Here is a 13985-nt window from a genome sequence, read left to right on the forward strand (position 1 = left end):
TGTTCAGGATGTGAAGTCATGTAGGAACATCTTTGAGTTCATAAACATCTCCTGTTCATAAATATCCAACTGAAGACTCAAGCTTCTACTGCTCCCAAAATAGCTTTGGATCCCAGCACAGGCATTTGGATCCCAGCGCAGGCATTTCCAAGAACAAATTTTTATCATTTCAAGAATTCTGTGAAAGCAGAGAATTCGCTAGCTTGTACGTGTACCTACCCCAGAGAGCTCCCTAATCCTGGTGGCGCACTGCGCCCTGATCCTGGTCACAGATGGTGGACATAGACTGGTCCGATCTCCAGATATGGTGTCTAATGTGGTTTAATGTCTGACATGGCATCTAATATCATTACGGTCAGTTTCATTTCGATTCAGTTTGACACAATTATAGATTACTCCGATCATGCCATTCCCCAGCACTTCGATTTAAAGGGGATTTCTTGCCTGGAGATAATCTTGGGATTGAGTCCTCAACATCCTTTTCAGGGCTAGATGATTACTCTCAGCCAATCAATTCGATCCCCTTTACCACTGATTGGCTCAGAGATGAGAGGTCCTGAGCCAATAGGCATGGATAAGACCTAAGGAGAGGCTGTGGCTTGTAGAAAGGGAATCCAGTCCCTCTGTCCCACTAGTCTGCCGCCACCAAACATGTTACCCCAGCTGCTGCCGAAGCCCTCCAACGGGCATCAAGGAACACAAGACTCAGGCAGGAGCCCCGTTAAGGGTGGCGGAGGAGAGGGGCAGGAGAGGGCCCTGCTGATGTCACTGGGCCACTGAACCAACCAGCCCTGAAGCCAGGCCTGCTTGCTCCCCTCGAGATGGGAACTTTGTTATCTGCAGATGGAAACCCTCCTTTACCCTGCTTCACCCTACTGTGGAGGGGGCAGGCTGCCCAGACTCCTCACTCTGGGGAGAACCAGTCTCGCCCGGGCTGAGTAGAAGAGCTAAGCACGCTGCCCCTCGCAGGCAGGTCTGTTGCCTCTTCCAGGCAGGAGCTCCCCCCCCACCCCCCCATTTTTAGTGAGACAAGCACAGACCCAGATAATTACAAGAGACGCCACCGGAAGAGCCGTCGTTAATTTTGATGGCAATAAAGGGCCTTGGCAGCATGTTAAGCTAATTTCATGAAAGCACTGGGAGGAAGGTTGTGGACTGGATCCCAGGTTATTAATAATGTCGAGCTTCATTTGAACCATTCAGGAAATTCCTCCCAGTGGCCTCCAGCAAACTGCCACAGGTTGCTACTTTCCTCCGAAATCAATGGTCTTCCCATATGCAAATGTGGATTTTTGTTTTGTTTTGTTTTTCCCCGGAAAATAATTAAAGTCACTGAGCCCAATAAATACTTAAACAGATTGTGGTTTTAATTAAAAACCTTCCACCAGGGCTGCAGCTGCAAGTCTTTCTTTCCAAACAGGCACACTGGTGACAGCTACAAGCATGAGAATCTGAGTTTCAGTATCTGAGACTACAGAGCTTTACAAATCGTAATAGTAATTCTGATTGCGACCCATGCCATGGGGGTAGGGGCGGAGGGAGGAAAGAGAGACACATGGGGGCAGGGCCAAGGTCTTTCTTCCTATGGAGCAGGCGGGGGGACACAAGCATGTGGGAGCAGGTGTAGCAGAACATCTCATCATACCCGTACCCAACTCTGGGAGGCAATAATAATGGCTAATTCTGGCTATTGTTGGAAAAAAATAACTCAGTTTCTGAGCACTAAGAGCCAGGTACTATGCGATTTGCATGCATTGACTCACTGAATCCTCACAGCCACTTAACACAATAGTTATTCTTATTTATGCCCGTTTTCCCCCCCCTGAGGCACAGAGAGGTTAAGTAACTTGGCCAAGGTCACACAGCTGGTACCTGGTGGAGTCTGCCGTTGAAACCTTTCCCCTCTTGACCACTCCATCGAGGGTGTAGGAGGGGAAGGAGAGCTGGCAGGTGGGAGGAGCTATCCTCAAGGGGAACTGGCTTCCCAGGCTGGGGAGCTTTTTTGCTGGAAATTAGAAAAAAGAAAGCTGCTTCTCGGGGGAGAGAGGTAGGAGCGCTGTGTGAGTGCGTGTTGGGAGGCCAGGGGGTGGGGGCACACTGCGGAGCTGCAAGGTGGGAGCTGCAAGGCGGAGCGGTGAGTGTTCTGGAGACCCTGGTTGGAGGGCAGCTGTGGGAAGACTCCTGAGCCCGCTGTGATGCAGGGAGGATTTGATGCCCTCCTGGGTCCCCGCATTCTGCCTTTCGAGGCCGTCCCACATCCCTTAAGTCACTCACGTGCCACACTAAATACGAGGGCACATACGACTCTTGAGTGCAGGTGCAACTGGATCGTTCACACGGTGTTAGAAAAGTGCTGAACTTTTTCCTATTAAACATCTACGACTTCCAGGGGATCCCTGGGTGGCGCAGCGGTTTGGCGCCTGCCTTTGGCCCAGGGCGCGATCCTGGAGACCCGGGATCGAATCCCACATCGGGCTCCCGGTGCATGGAGCCTGCTTCTCCCTCTGCCTGTGTCTCTGCCCCTCTCTCTCTCTCTGTGACTATCATAAATAAATAAAAAAAAATTAAAAAAAATCTACAACTTCCGACCTCTCAGGGGGTTTCCCCAGCTTTTAGAGCCAGCAGATTTTCTTTTCCAGATCTGGGACATTTTAGGTCCCTGACAAAGTCATAAGGCTTAAGGACTGTGTTCTAGAACCCTCCTATAAGACTCAAAGAGAACGCGCTCACCCCACCAGGGGTGGGTGGGGGGTGTGGGTGAGGAAGGCAGAGGGGGAGATTTCCTCCCTCCCGGGAGAACTGAGCGCACTGGAACGTGCTGGGACTCAAGGGGGCGCGTGTGGTGGGCAGCGGGCAGGAGGCTGCAGACGCCCTGGGCGAGACTGGGTGGGCTTGAGAAGGAAAGCTGCGGTGCCCTGGGGGCGCGGGCCCCCCTGGGCCCCGGCCCCGGCCTCTGCGCCCGGCACACCGTGTCCAGCAGGGGGCGCGCACGGACCAGGCCCGGGACCGGGACCGGGCGCCCACGGAGCGGCGGGAACGAGCGCGGGGGGCCGCGGGCTTGCAACCCTCCTCACCCTCTGGACCACGCGGGTCCGCGAAGTCTGCAGTCAGAAGTCGATCCGCAAAGACCAGCCTGGAGCCACAGCTGCGGGGGGGGGCTGTCGAGGGTCCGGCCCCCATCCTGGTCCAGAAGCCTGAGCCGGGGATGCTACAGAATCCCATTCTGGAACCCGCCCCCTCCCCCCACCCCCGGCGGCTGAGAACCTTGAATCCCTCCTCCCCGCCTACCTACTTCCACGCACCTGATTAGGTGCCTGTTTCTTTAACGATCAAGGACGTGGGCGGCGGCGGGGGTGGGGTGTTCGCTGCTCCGGCTCCCGGGCCCCTCGCAACTGTAGCATCGTTCACCCTACAGACCGCACGCCAGCTCCCGCGCCCCGGCCGCCCCGGGGGGCCCCAGGCTGATCCTGCAGGCGTGGCTCCCGCCCCGGCCTCGGCGGACTCTGCCCCGGCAGGGCAGGCACTGGGCGCTCCGGGGTCGCAGGCGGGGGTAAGGGGCGTCTCTCCCCCACGGGGGCTCGGGGCACAGAAGCGCTCGCTGGAGAGTGGGCGGGGGTCGCAGGGGCCCGTGGGCGGCCGGTCCCTCGCCTGGGTGACCACCGCATCCTTGGCCGCCCTCCTGGCCCCCGGAGCCCCGTCTCCCCGCCGAATCCTCTGGCTTCTGCAACCCTGGCAAGCGAGCTACGGAAAGGGGGGTCCTGCGTGGCCCGCGGGCCCCGGGGGTTCCCGGGACGCTGGCGGGGCGGGTCCCTGCGGTTCCGGGAAGCTCTCCGCGGAGGATGAGCCAGCCCATTCCCCCTTCTGCTCCCCAGCCTCCGCCTTCCATTCCATCAGCGCTTCCAGGTTGTCCCTCGCCCGCCTGCCTACCTGTCCGCCTCCTCGACCAAGCCAAAAAGAACCACAAGAAAGGTGAAAGCTGGGTGGAAAGGTCCACAAGCAGGGCGCCTCCCGCCCGAGCTTCGGCCCCCGCCTCTAGGGCAGGCGCCCCTCCCCCGCGTCCCCGGACATCTCCCAGACCCGCGCCCCCGGGCCCTGCCTGCCCATCCTTGCTGCGGGCCCCCCGCCTCCGGGACCCCTCTTCCAGAACCGAGGTCGCAGAACCGCCCCCCTGCGCGTTCCCAACACGCCGCCCCGGCTCCACGGACAAAGAGGTTGCACCGGACCCTCCCGCTGCGCCACTCCCTGGCCCAACCGCAAGGACTCGGCCCCAGACTGCGGAGCCCAGGCGCCCTCACCCCTCCAACCCTCCTTGAAGACCCCATCGCTCTCAGGGCGCCCCTGTACTCTCCCCCTAGGTCGTCAGGCCCAGGCAGGTGGAGTGACATTCTGGGTTTGCAATCCTGGTCCGAAGGAGCCGGGCCGGTCCCAGCCCGTTGGGCTGCCTGCAGCCCCCGCAGGAGGAGGAGAGAGAGGGGGATGCTGAGCGCGCGCGGGTCGGTTCATATTTAATTTACAAAGGATTCTCGGAGCGCCGGTTGGGCAGCCCGTGTAGCTGCAAAGCTCCTCGTCCGTCTCCCTTCCCCACTTCCCTGGCTCATTAAAATGCTCAACACTCAAATCGGGAGATTGATCTCAGAGGCCCCAAACCCGCATCATCGACCCAGCGCCAGAGAACCCCCGCACCGGCCTGGGATGAGGGCTCGGGAACCGGGAGCCCCAGAGCGCGCAGCGTCCAGGGAAAGGACCGGGAAGGAAGGGCGGGGGGGGGGGGTCCCCGGGGTCTCCCGGAGCCTGCATCCCCTTCCCCATTCTGGCCTCCAGGGCTGCTATGGGCAGGCAGGAGCTACACATCGAGTTTCAGCCAAATGCCTCGACATTCCTGCGCCTCCACCTCCTCGTCGCTAAAAGAAATGTCGGGGTTTCGCCAGAGACAGGGAGCGAGAGTCGGGAACAGCGAGTATTCGAATCTGCTGAGGCCGGCTGTTGTGTGAGGGTGTGAGACACGCTGGCGGTGGCGGCCGCGGAGGCTTGGGGGCTAGTGCGTGGGGTTGACGGTTTGCCGGAGAGGCTGTGAAGACGTTGGCGAGGGAGGGACGGCGAGAGAGGCTCGGGCCTGAAGTTCCCAGCCCACACGGCTCGGGAGGAGCAGACGTTTTGTAACCATCCCTGGGGCGCTGCTGCCTGCCGCTCAGCCCCGGTGCCCCCCTCCCCGGTAGCTGCCAAGAGCTGACGGTAAGGCGCCGGGGTGCGCCCAGGCCGCCCCGGGGGAGGGAGGCGTAGGCCGGTACCGCGCTCCCCGCCACCGGGCCGTGCGCCCAGGCTGCAGGCTGGGCGGTGGGCTTCGCGCGCTGCTCCAGCCACGGAAATCCAGACCCAAAGATTAGGGCGTAAGCGGCTGGGCAGGGGCGGCGGCGGGCTGGGGTGTAGGCGTCACCTCCCCGCGCGCCCCGCGGGTCGTGCGCTCGCGTCTCCGGGTTGGACAGGCGGGGGGCGGGGGAGACCAGGGCTCGCATCTACCCAGATCCAAGCAAAAAATAGCAGGGAGGGCGAGGCGCTCTGCTAACACTATCAATTATGCATCGTGTTGAACGTGGCTTCGGGGAGGAGGCTGCTAGTGGGGAGGGGGGTGCGGGAAGGAAGGGTCCGCGCGCGCCCGGCTGCGCGCAGCTCAGCAGGTCCTAGTTCAGGTCCGCCGGCGGCGCGGCCCGCGTTTGCAGAAAGAGTTTAAAGGCAAAGACACGCCCCCCCCTCCGGTCGTGCGCCTCGCCTTCCCCCAAATTCCTCAAAGATGGTTTGTCTCACGTGTTGCTGGGCGTAAAAGCGGCTGGCATTCAATTAGCAGCGAAGCTCCCCGGCCCCGGCGGGACCCGCGCGTGAGGGTGAGTGAGCGTGAATGTGTGTGTGCGCGTGGCGGGGAGGGGGGGGACAATGGTGAGCGTCCCGGGCGAGGGTGAGCCTTTGAAAAGGTGTGTGAAGGTAGAGAGGCCTCCGCACATTGCCTCGGTTATTATTACATGATGATAAAGAATTCTAGCATGTGAAGGTCGACTGCGTGGAGGGTGTGAAGGGTCCGTGTGTGTCTGCACTAATGTGTTTGGATGTGGGGGGCGGTGTGATTAGGCACAGTGGCAATGTCTGCCCGGTGTGTGAACGTGGGGAGCCGTGGGTCTGGGTGTGCGGGGACCCGGGGAGAGCCGGAGGAGGGCGGTGCGCGCGGGGGCACCCTGGGGACCCGCGCGGCTCAGCCTCGGGGAGAGCCGCTGCGGCTTTAACAAATGCGGCCCATGCGGGAGGTGGGAGAGGCTGTGCGCGTGGCCGCCCAGCCGGGAGCGCGCGAGGACTCCAGTGTGCAGCCAGCCAGACGTGGGGCGAACGCACGCGAAAGGAAAAACTGAAGCGGGACCTCAGGGCCCGGGAGCTGCCCACTCTCACCTGGCCCCTTCTCCGCCCTCCCCGGTCTTTCCCACAGCCAGCAACAGATGTGGAAAGCGCCCTTGGGCAGTGGCCTGGCCCCCAGACCTCCCGTCCGGAGCAGGGGTTGCAGCCCGAGGGCAGCGAGCGGAGGGTCGGCGAGCAGCGGGTAAGCCTGGGGATGCCCCACAACCTCGCCCCGGGTGTAGGTAGGTCCCACCTGGGGGCCCGTAATCCGCTGGTGCCGTCAGGGGGAGACCAGGAGGGGCGGGGAGGGGGCTTCCCCTGGGAGCAAAGGCGGCGTGGGGAACCCAGGTTCCCAAAGAGGGGCGTGTGGGAGGGGCTCAGCCTTACCGTCCCAGAGCCCCAGGTGGGAGCAGCAGGCTGTTTGGGTGGCTGCGGATGAGAAGGTTTAACTGGGGGGGGGGGGGGGTTGAGGGATGCTAAGGCATCGGAGCTGCAGAAAAGGGGCAGATTCTGGGACCATCTCTGGCTTCCTTAGCTAGTGGCAGCCCGTCACCTGCAGCTTGGGGACCCCATGCCCTCTGGGAGCCGCCTGGGCTCTTGGGGATGGGAGGAGGCATCTTTAGTGACATCCTCCTCAACAATCCTGGTCCAGGCGTGGGGGAGGACCTCCTCCCTCAGACGGAAGTTGACCCAGCAACCTCGGTTCTCCCACGTCCCAGGGAGCTGCAGCCCAGGGCAGAGTGCTTGGGTGTCTGAGGGAGGGGCGCCGTCGGGTCTGCTGCCCGGGTCGCCTCCCACCACCGCTGCAAGTTCTGGGCATTGCTGGTCCGCTGGGATTTCAGCCTCAGCGGAGGGCTTTTGTGCATGCAAGCGTGCGCGCGTGTGCCCGTGTGTGGGTCGGTTCGTGCGAGGACTTGTGTCCTTGTGTCTGTCAGCTCAGCTGCACAATGAACAGGAGAGCGCCGCGAGGGAGAACGCTGTGCAAAAGCTAGGTTCAGCCGAAAGAACAATGAAGTCTCCAGGGTGCAGTGTGTCCACGCCTGGGTGTCTTTGTGTGTGTATGCTAGCACATGGGCTGGGAACCTCTAAACCCCTGCAGGACTTGATTTGATGGCGGTGCCCAGCGCGTGTTTGTATTGTTGTCTGCTCCTATGGTCGCGTGTGCGAGCGCTGTGCATGGGACACATGGTTCCAGGAAGGACAACAGGTCACGGACAAAAATACTTTTACTGTGGTTCCCTGCCCAGGAGTTAAACGAAGGCTTAGACACACACACACACACACACACACACACACACACGGGGGTCAGGGCAGAGCCCAGCGCAGACAGGCGAGCCGCTGAGCCTCCGAGGGGTCTGGTGCCAGATTGAAGGGATAGGGGGGAAAATCGAGGTCCGAGGCCGCTAGAAGAGGAAGTCAGGGCCCTGAGAGAGAGCATGCACTGGATCCTGAGACTTTGATGGAGCCCCACTCGTGTCCAAGAGAGACTCCTGAGCCCAGAGGAGATTACTGGAGCCCTAGGGCCTGCCCTAGATGGGTTTGCGCAGACAGTACTTAATAGGGGGAGGGAAGCGGGGCTCCTGAGTCACCTTCTCCCCTCTTCCCCTGGCTTCCACCTGCAGATTCCGCGATGGTGCCCGCGCGGGCCCTGTGGCTGGCCTGGGCTCTGCTAGGAGTGGCTGCAGCGTGCCCAGAGCCTTGCGCCTGCGTGGACAAGTACGCGCACCAGTTCGCCGACTGCGCGTACAAGGAGCTGCGCGAGGTGCCCGAAGGACTGCCGGCCAACGTGACCACGCTTAGCCTGTCGGCCAACAAGATCACGGTGCTGCGGCGCGGGGCCTTCGCCGACGTCACCCAGGTCACGTCGCTGTGGCTGGCCCACAATGAGGTGCGCACGGTGGAGCCGGGCGCGCTGGCGGTGCTGAGCCAGCTCAAGAACCTCGACCTCAGCCACAACCTCATATCCAGCTTTCCGTGGAGCGACCTGCGTAACCTGAGCGCGCTGCAGCTGCTCAAAATGAACCACAATCGCTTGGGCTCGCTGCCCCGGGACGCCCTCGGGGCACTGCCCGACCTGCGCTCCCTGCGCATCAACAACAACCGCCTGCGTACTCTGGCTCCCGGCACCTTCGACGCCTTGAGCGCGCTGTCGCATCTGCAACTGTATCACAACCCCTTCCACTGCGGCTGCAGCCTCGTGTGGCTGCAGACCTGGGCCGCAAGCACCAGGGTCTCCTTACCCGAGCCCGACTCCATTGCGTGTGCCTCGCCCCCGGCGCTGCAGGGGGTGCCGGTGCACCGCCTGCCCGCCCTGTCCTGTGTCCCACCCAGCGTGCGGCTGAGTGCGGAGCCGCCGCCTGAGGCTCCGGGCAGCCCGTTGCCCGCGGGCCTGGCGCTCATGCTCCACTGCGTCGCGGAAGGACACCCCACACCCCGCCTGCAATGGCAACTTCAGATCCCGGGTGGTACCATAGTCTTAGAGCCTCCCGTCCCGAGCGGGGAGGACGAGGGGCTTGGGGCAGAGGACAGGGAGGAGGAAGGAGATGGGGACGGGCCGACCCAGACCGAGGCCCCAACCCCCACTCCAGCACCCGCGTGGCCCGCACCTCCAGCCAACCCCCGATTCCTGGCCCTCACCAACGGTTCCCTCTTGGTGCCCCTCCTGAGTGCCAAGGAAGCGGGCATCTACACCTGCCGTGCCCACAATGAGCTGGGCGCCAACTCCACGTCCCTCCGCGTGGCGGTGGCGGCTGCTGGGCCCCCCAAGCACGCTCCGGGCGCTGGGGGAGACTCTGAAGGGCAGGCCCCTACTTCTGAGCGCAAGTCCACAGCCAAAGGCCGAGGCAACAGCGTTCTACCGTCCAAGCCCGAGGGCAAAGTCAAAGGCCAAGGCCTGGCCCGGGTTGCCCTCGGGGAGGCGGAGGCAGGGCCGGAGGAGGAGGAGGAGGCGGAGGCGGAGGCAGGTGAGGGGGAGGAGGCGGAGGACCAGGTCTCCGCGCACCCGGTGGAGGAGCAGCGCTGCGGCCACGGGGACCCCTCGCGGTACGTGTCCAACCACGCGTTCAACCAGAGCTCGGAGCTCAAGCAGCACGTCTTCGAGCTGGGGGTCATCGCGCTGGACGTGGCGGAGCGCGAGGCTCGGGTGCAGCTGACGCCGCTGGCGGCGCGCTGGGGATCCGGGCCCGGGGGCCCGGGGCGGCCCGGCCGGAGGCCGCTGCGCCTGCTCTACCTGTGTCCAGCCGGGGGCGGCGCGGCCGTGCAGTGGTCGCGCGTGGAGGAGGGGGTCAACGCCTACTGGTTCCGCGGCCTGCGGCCCGGCACTAACTACTCCGTGTGCCTGGCGCTAGCAGGGGAGGCCTGCCACGTGCAGGTGGTGTTCGCCACCAAGAAGGAGCTGCCCTCCCTGCTGGTGATCGTGGCGGTGAGCGTGTTCCTCCTGGTGCTGGCCACCGTGCCCCTGCTGGGCGCCGCCTGCTGCCACCTCTTGGCCAAACACCCAGGTAAGCCCTACCGTCTAATCCTGCGGCCACAGGCCCCTGACCCCATGGAGAAACGCATCGCCGCCGACTTTGACCCGCGTGCCTCCTACCTCGAGTCCGAGAAAAGCTACCCCGCCGGCGGCGGGGCAGACGCGGGGGGGCCAGAGGAGGCCTCCGGGGAGGGCCTGGACGAAGACGCGGAGCAGGGGGACCCAGGCGGGGACCTGCAGAGGGAGGAGAGCCTGGCGGCCTGCTCGCTGGCGGAGTCCCAGTCCAAGGCCAACCAAGAGGAGTTCGAGGCGGGCTCTGAGTACAGTGATCGGCTGCCCCTGGGCGCTGAGGCGGTCAACATCGCCCAGGAAATTAATGGCAACTACAAGCAGACGGCAGGCTGAACCCCCAGCGCCGAGGGCCCGCCCATTCCCGTCCCCCACCTTGGGTACCCGGGAGCAGAAGCCCCGGGCTGGCAGGACGCTGCCCACCCCCACCCCGTCCTGCAACCTTCACTTACTCCGCCCCTTTGCCAGCCCCGACCTTCACTACCGGGGACCTCTAGTGGGGAGGGGGACGACTTCACCCGTCCCTGGCCCCCCACTACCTGGCGGACCCAGTGCCCCTCCGTGGCAAGCACAGTACCCGCGCTGCCCTCCCTCTGATACCCCACCTGCCGCCCCTGAAGCCACGTCCGCGCCTCTCCACTCCCACCGCAATTGTTATCTGCAAAGTGTGATGCTCCTGCCTCGCCCTGGGCCCTGGAACCCGAGGAAACCGAGGCGACCTGGGGAGCGTCTGGTGGCAACGCTGCGGCCCGGGGTCAGCCCGGACCCGCAGCAGAAGCCCCTTGCGCAGAGCGCTGCAGGGTCCCGCCTGGACCCCCACTCCGTCCTTCCTGGGGTGCACGTCCCAGAAGCCAGGACTTTGGTGGCAACTCCCTAGTCTTAGTTTGGAAGCCCGCTTCCGACCGGGGAAGCAAACCCGTCGGTGTCCCCATCCCCCCAACCTGCTGATGGGCTGGAGCCCAGCCCGGTGCCTGGGGCGCCTTTCAGCTCCGCCTCCGATTTTCATATTTTCGTTGTGTTTTTTTGTTTTTGTTTTTGTCCCCCCGCCCCCCAAAGACAGCGACGCTCCGGGTCTGGTGCTAACACCCCCTTCCCAGCCCCTGGGACGCGTGGGGGGGGGGACCCCGTTCTCTCCCTCCTCCTCCTAACTTAAGGCGCCGCGGAGCCGCGGGCTTGGTCCTGGGGGAGTTTCGTTGTGGGTGAGTTGGGGTCCCGGCGCTCGGAGCTCTCCACCTCCGCCTCCACCTCCACCTCCACCTCCGCTGCTGCCCGCAGCCCAGACCTGCGTTCCAGGTTGGGGGAGGGGGGTGCAAAGGAAGTCCAGGGCGGTCCCCGGGCCGCGCCCCAGGTCGCAGCACAAAGCCGGAGCGCGCCGGGCGGCGGGATGCGGACGGGAGAGGCCGGGTCCGGGGCCACCCGCCCCTCTCCCTCCCGGCGACTAGTCCTACGGCCGAGCGAGCTCCGTAGCAGAAGTCTGTGTTCCGTAAAGTGTGACCGTGTAGTGTAGGGGGGCGGGGGGCGGGCGGGCAGGGGTGGGGGCGGGAGGGAGGGTGGACTCGGCGCGGCGCCTGGGGCGGGGTCCTGTTTTCATTCTTGAAGGTAAACGTCGGGGATGGGGCGGGAGGGGGGTGGGGGTCGGGCGTCGGGACCGGCCCGTCCGCAAAGCGCAGCACAAGTGCGGCCCGGGGCGGAGGAGCGCCCTGCCCCCTCCGGAGCCCGCGCCCTTTTCTAAAGGCGTCTGTATGTAAACAGTCAATAAAACAATCGATTTGAACTGGGCTCGCTGGCTCTTTCTGGGGGGGGGGGGGGGGGGACAGAGGAAGGAAGCCTGGGGGATGCTGGTGGAAACCACAGAAGGAAGGAGCCCCCAGGATCCTCCCTTTGGGATCCTTTGTGTGATTTCGTGTTGGTTTGACTGTCCTGTGATTTTGCCGCCTGCTCTTTCTCGGCGGCGCCTCCGACTCCTGGGTGGAGGGGGTGAAACCACGTGGGATGGTGGAGGCTGGAAGGAGTGGAGAGGGCTTGCAGGGAGGGTGGGTGGCTCTCTGCAGGCTAAGCTCCAGGAGTCCAGGGAGCTCAAGGGCATGCACGTGGAGCGTGTTGTGTGGGTGCCAAATCCTCCTTGGGTCGACACTGTGGCTCTGATGGGGTGTTGCTGTGTGTGTGTGTGTGTGTGTGTGTGTGTGCATGTGCACACGTGTGTGGACTGCCTGGTTTCTGTTTCACCTCCAGTGAGAAGAAGACCATGGGGGGATTCATAGGGGCAAGACTGCTGCACCTTGCACAAAAGAAGTCCCAGATAACACAAAGTACAGAGCAGGCAAATGATGGAGAGCAGAAAACCAACCTGGCAAGGCTGGTTCCGCAGAACAAGCTGGCACCTTCAGTGGAGGAGCTGTGTGTGCATGCCCAAGCAGGTGCCTGCGCGTGTGCGCTCGTGTGTGTCTGGGACAGGGCTGCTCAGTGGATGATGGACAACTGACAAGGTCTGTGAGTCCCTGGGGTGACCTGAGGTGGGTGCACATGTAGGATCAGTGCTGAAAGCACACTGATGCGATAGTCCTAGAAGTGAGGTTTCCTGTGTGGAGGAGAACGGGAGACAGAAACAGGAATTAAGAGGGAGTGCTGTGGCCCTGACCAGCCCACCCGGCAGGGCCTGGGCTGGCCCTGTGTCAGTGGAATCCCTCTGCAAAACAGGGAGTGGCCAGAAAGGGAAGTATAAGAGGAAAGGCATAGAAATAGGGGAGCAGATAAACATTCCAGCTGTAGCTCCAGCTTCCAACTCTTCTCCTCCCTCACCCTGTCAGTGGGTATCAAGGCTTCCTAACAGGACCAGTCCACTCTGGGGACCCGGCCCAGGTCCAGACACCCAGCCTCCTATCCTAGTCTGTCTCCTGGCAGAGGCGGGGGGCTGTGATTCTTCCCAGGGCCAGAGCCCTGGTTCCCTGCTCAGACCAGCAAACCAGTGTCAGAGAGAAAAAAAAATCGCTTCTGAGAGTCACAGCTCGAGCCCTCCACTACAACTAGCCCACTGCCGGGGACACGGCTCAGAAATATAATCTTATATTATAAAAGCTTTGTTCTATTCAAAACTGCTGCCTTTGAGCAGGGGGCAGGGACTGGCTCAATTTCATAACTGGTTCAGGAATCCACCCACATGATTGCATTTGGCAGAGGCCTGGCTGGGTGAGTGCTCAGCAGCTTTGGCCTAACCCAGTTCTCTGGTCGTGGGTATGGAGCGAGGAGGGGAAGACGGGGTCCTTGTCCTAAGGACTGGAGACCTCCTAGAACCCTGAGGGCCCCAGGGAGATGTGCAGGGTTCTGAGAGTTCTTCCCCTCCTTGGTCCCGGGCCCCACGTCCCGCTGGAGGAGCATGCACTGCTCAGCCAGCCTGGTGCTCTCGGGGCAAAGCCAGGCCCTAGGCTGGCCTCACGGGACGGGAGTGGGCAGGTGCTGGAGGTGGACGACCAGGGAGCCGTGACACTCCATCAGGCCCTTACCAGCTTCCTTCGGTATGAATGGGTGATTGGCACATGCACAGAATGGTCTCCAGCCTCCGGCCTTCCTTCCTGTCTCTTCTTAAATTTTATTCTTTCATTTCCTCCCCATCTCTCCTCTCTATTCTCTTTCTCTTTCTGCTTTTCCCTTATTTCTTCCTCAAAGAATCTCTTAAAATCCCAGGGTTGGAAGGAACCCTGAAACCTTGCCTATTTGAGGCTTCATTCTTTTCTACAGAGCCCTCGTCAGCTGGTTGTGTGACCTCCACCGTGCTGATTCAGAGATGGGTGCGGTGTCGCCAGGGGGTGGTTGTCCAGATCAGATGTGAGTCCCCAAATGTGGGGCGATGATTAGGTGGAAGCTGGTGGCAGTGTGGGACGTGAAGGAATTCACGTGAGGCAAAACATAGGAGATCATAGTTTATTGAATACCCCGCAAGGGGGCACCTGGGTGGCTCAGTGGTTGAGCGGCTGCCTTTGGCTCAGGTGGTGATCCCGGGGCCCTGGGATCCAGTCCCGCATGAGGCTCCCTTGCAGGGAGCCTGCCTCTCCCTCTGCCTGTGTCTCTGCCT

At 62.5% G+C, this 13985-nt stretch overlaps 1 protein-coding gene and 1 long non-coding RNA gene across 10 annotated transcripts; one reads left to right on the forward strand and one right to left on the reverse strand.

Annotated features, from left to right (window-relative positions):
• Positions 1-1346: 1346 nt before the first annotated feature.
• LOC144303529 (uncharacterized) lies at positions 1347-4069 on the reverse strand. Its single transcript, XR_013370567.1, has 2 exons — positions 3303-4069; positions 1347-2005 (listed from the first exon to the last, which is right to left on the reverse strand). It is a non-coding gene; the product is annotated as an uncharacterized LOC144303529 (long non-coding RNA).
• ISLR2 (immunoglobulin superfamily containing leucine rich repeat 2) lies at positions 3392-11441 on the forward strand. 9 transcript variants are annotated; one of them, XM_077881841.1, is made up of 4 exons: positions 3394-3550; positions 3873-3969; positions 6470-6580; positions 8001-11441. In XM_077881841.1, the coding sequence occupies exon 4, from the start codon at positions 8009-8011 to the stop codon at positions 10250-10252; it is 2244 nt and encodes a 747-aa protein (XP_077737967.1). In that variant the 5' UTR covers positions 3394-3550; positions 3873-3969; positions 6470-6580; positions 8001-8008; the 3' UTR covers positions 10253-11441. The 9 variants fall into 9 exon arrangements, with proteins under 9 accessions (XP_077737962.1, XP_077737965.1, XP_077737967.1 ...); XM_077881836.1 differs by lacking the exon at positions 3873-3969 and having other exon boundaries at positions 3392-3550; positions 6470-6620; XM_077881839.1 differs by lacking the exon at positions 3873-3969 and having other exon boundaries at positions 3392-3550.
• Positions 11442-13985: the final 2544 nt, after the last annotated feature.

The sequence above is a fragment of the Canis aureus genome, chromosome 32 (genome assembly GCF_053574225.1).
Source record: "Canis aureus isolate CA01 chromosome 32, VMU_Caureus_v.1.0, whole genome shotgun sequence".
Taxonomy (NCBI): Eukaryota; Metazoa; Chordata; class Mammalia; order Carnivora; family Canidae; genus Canis; species Canis aureus.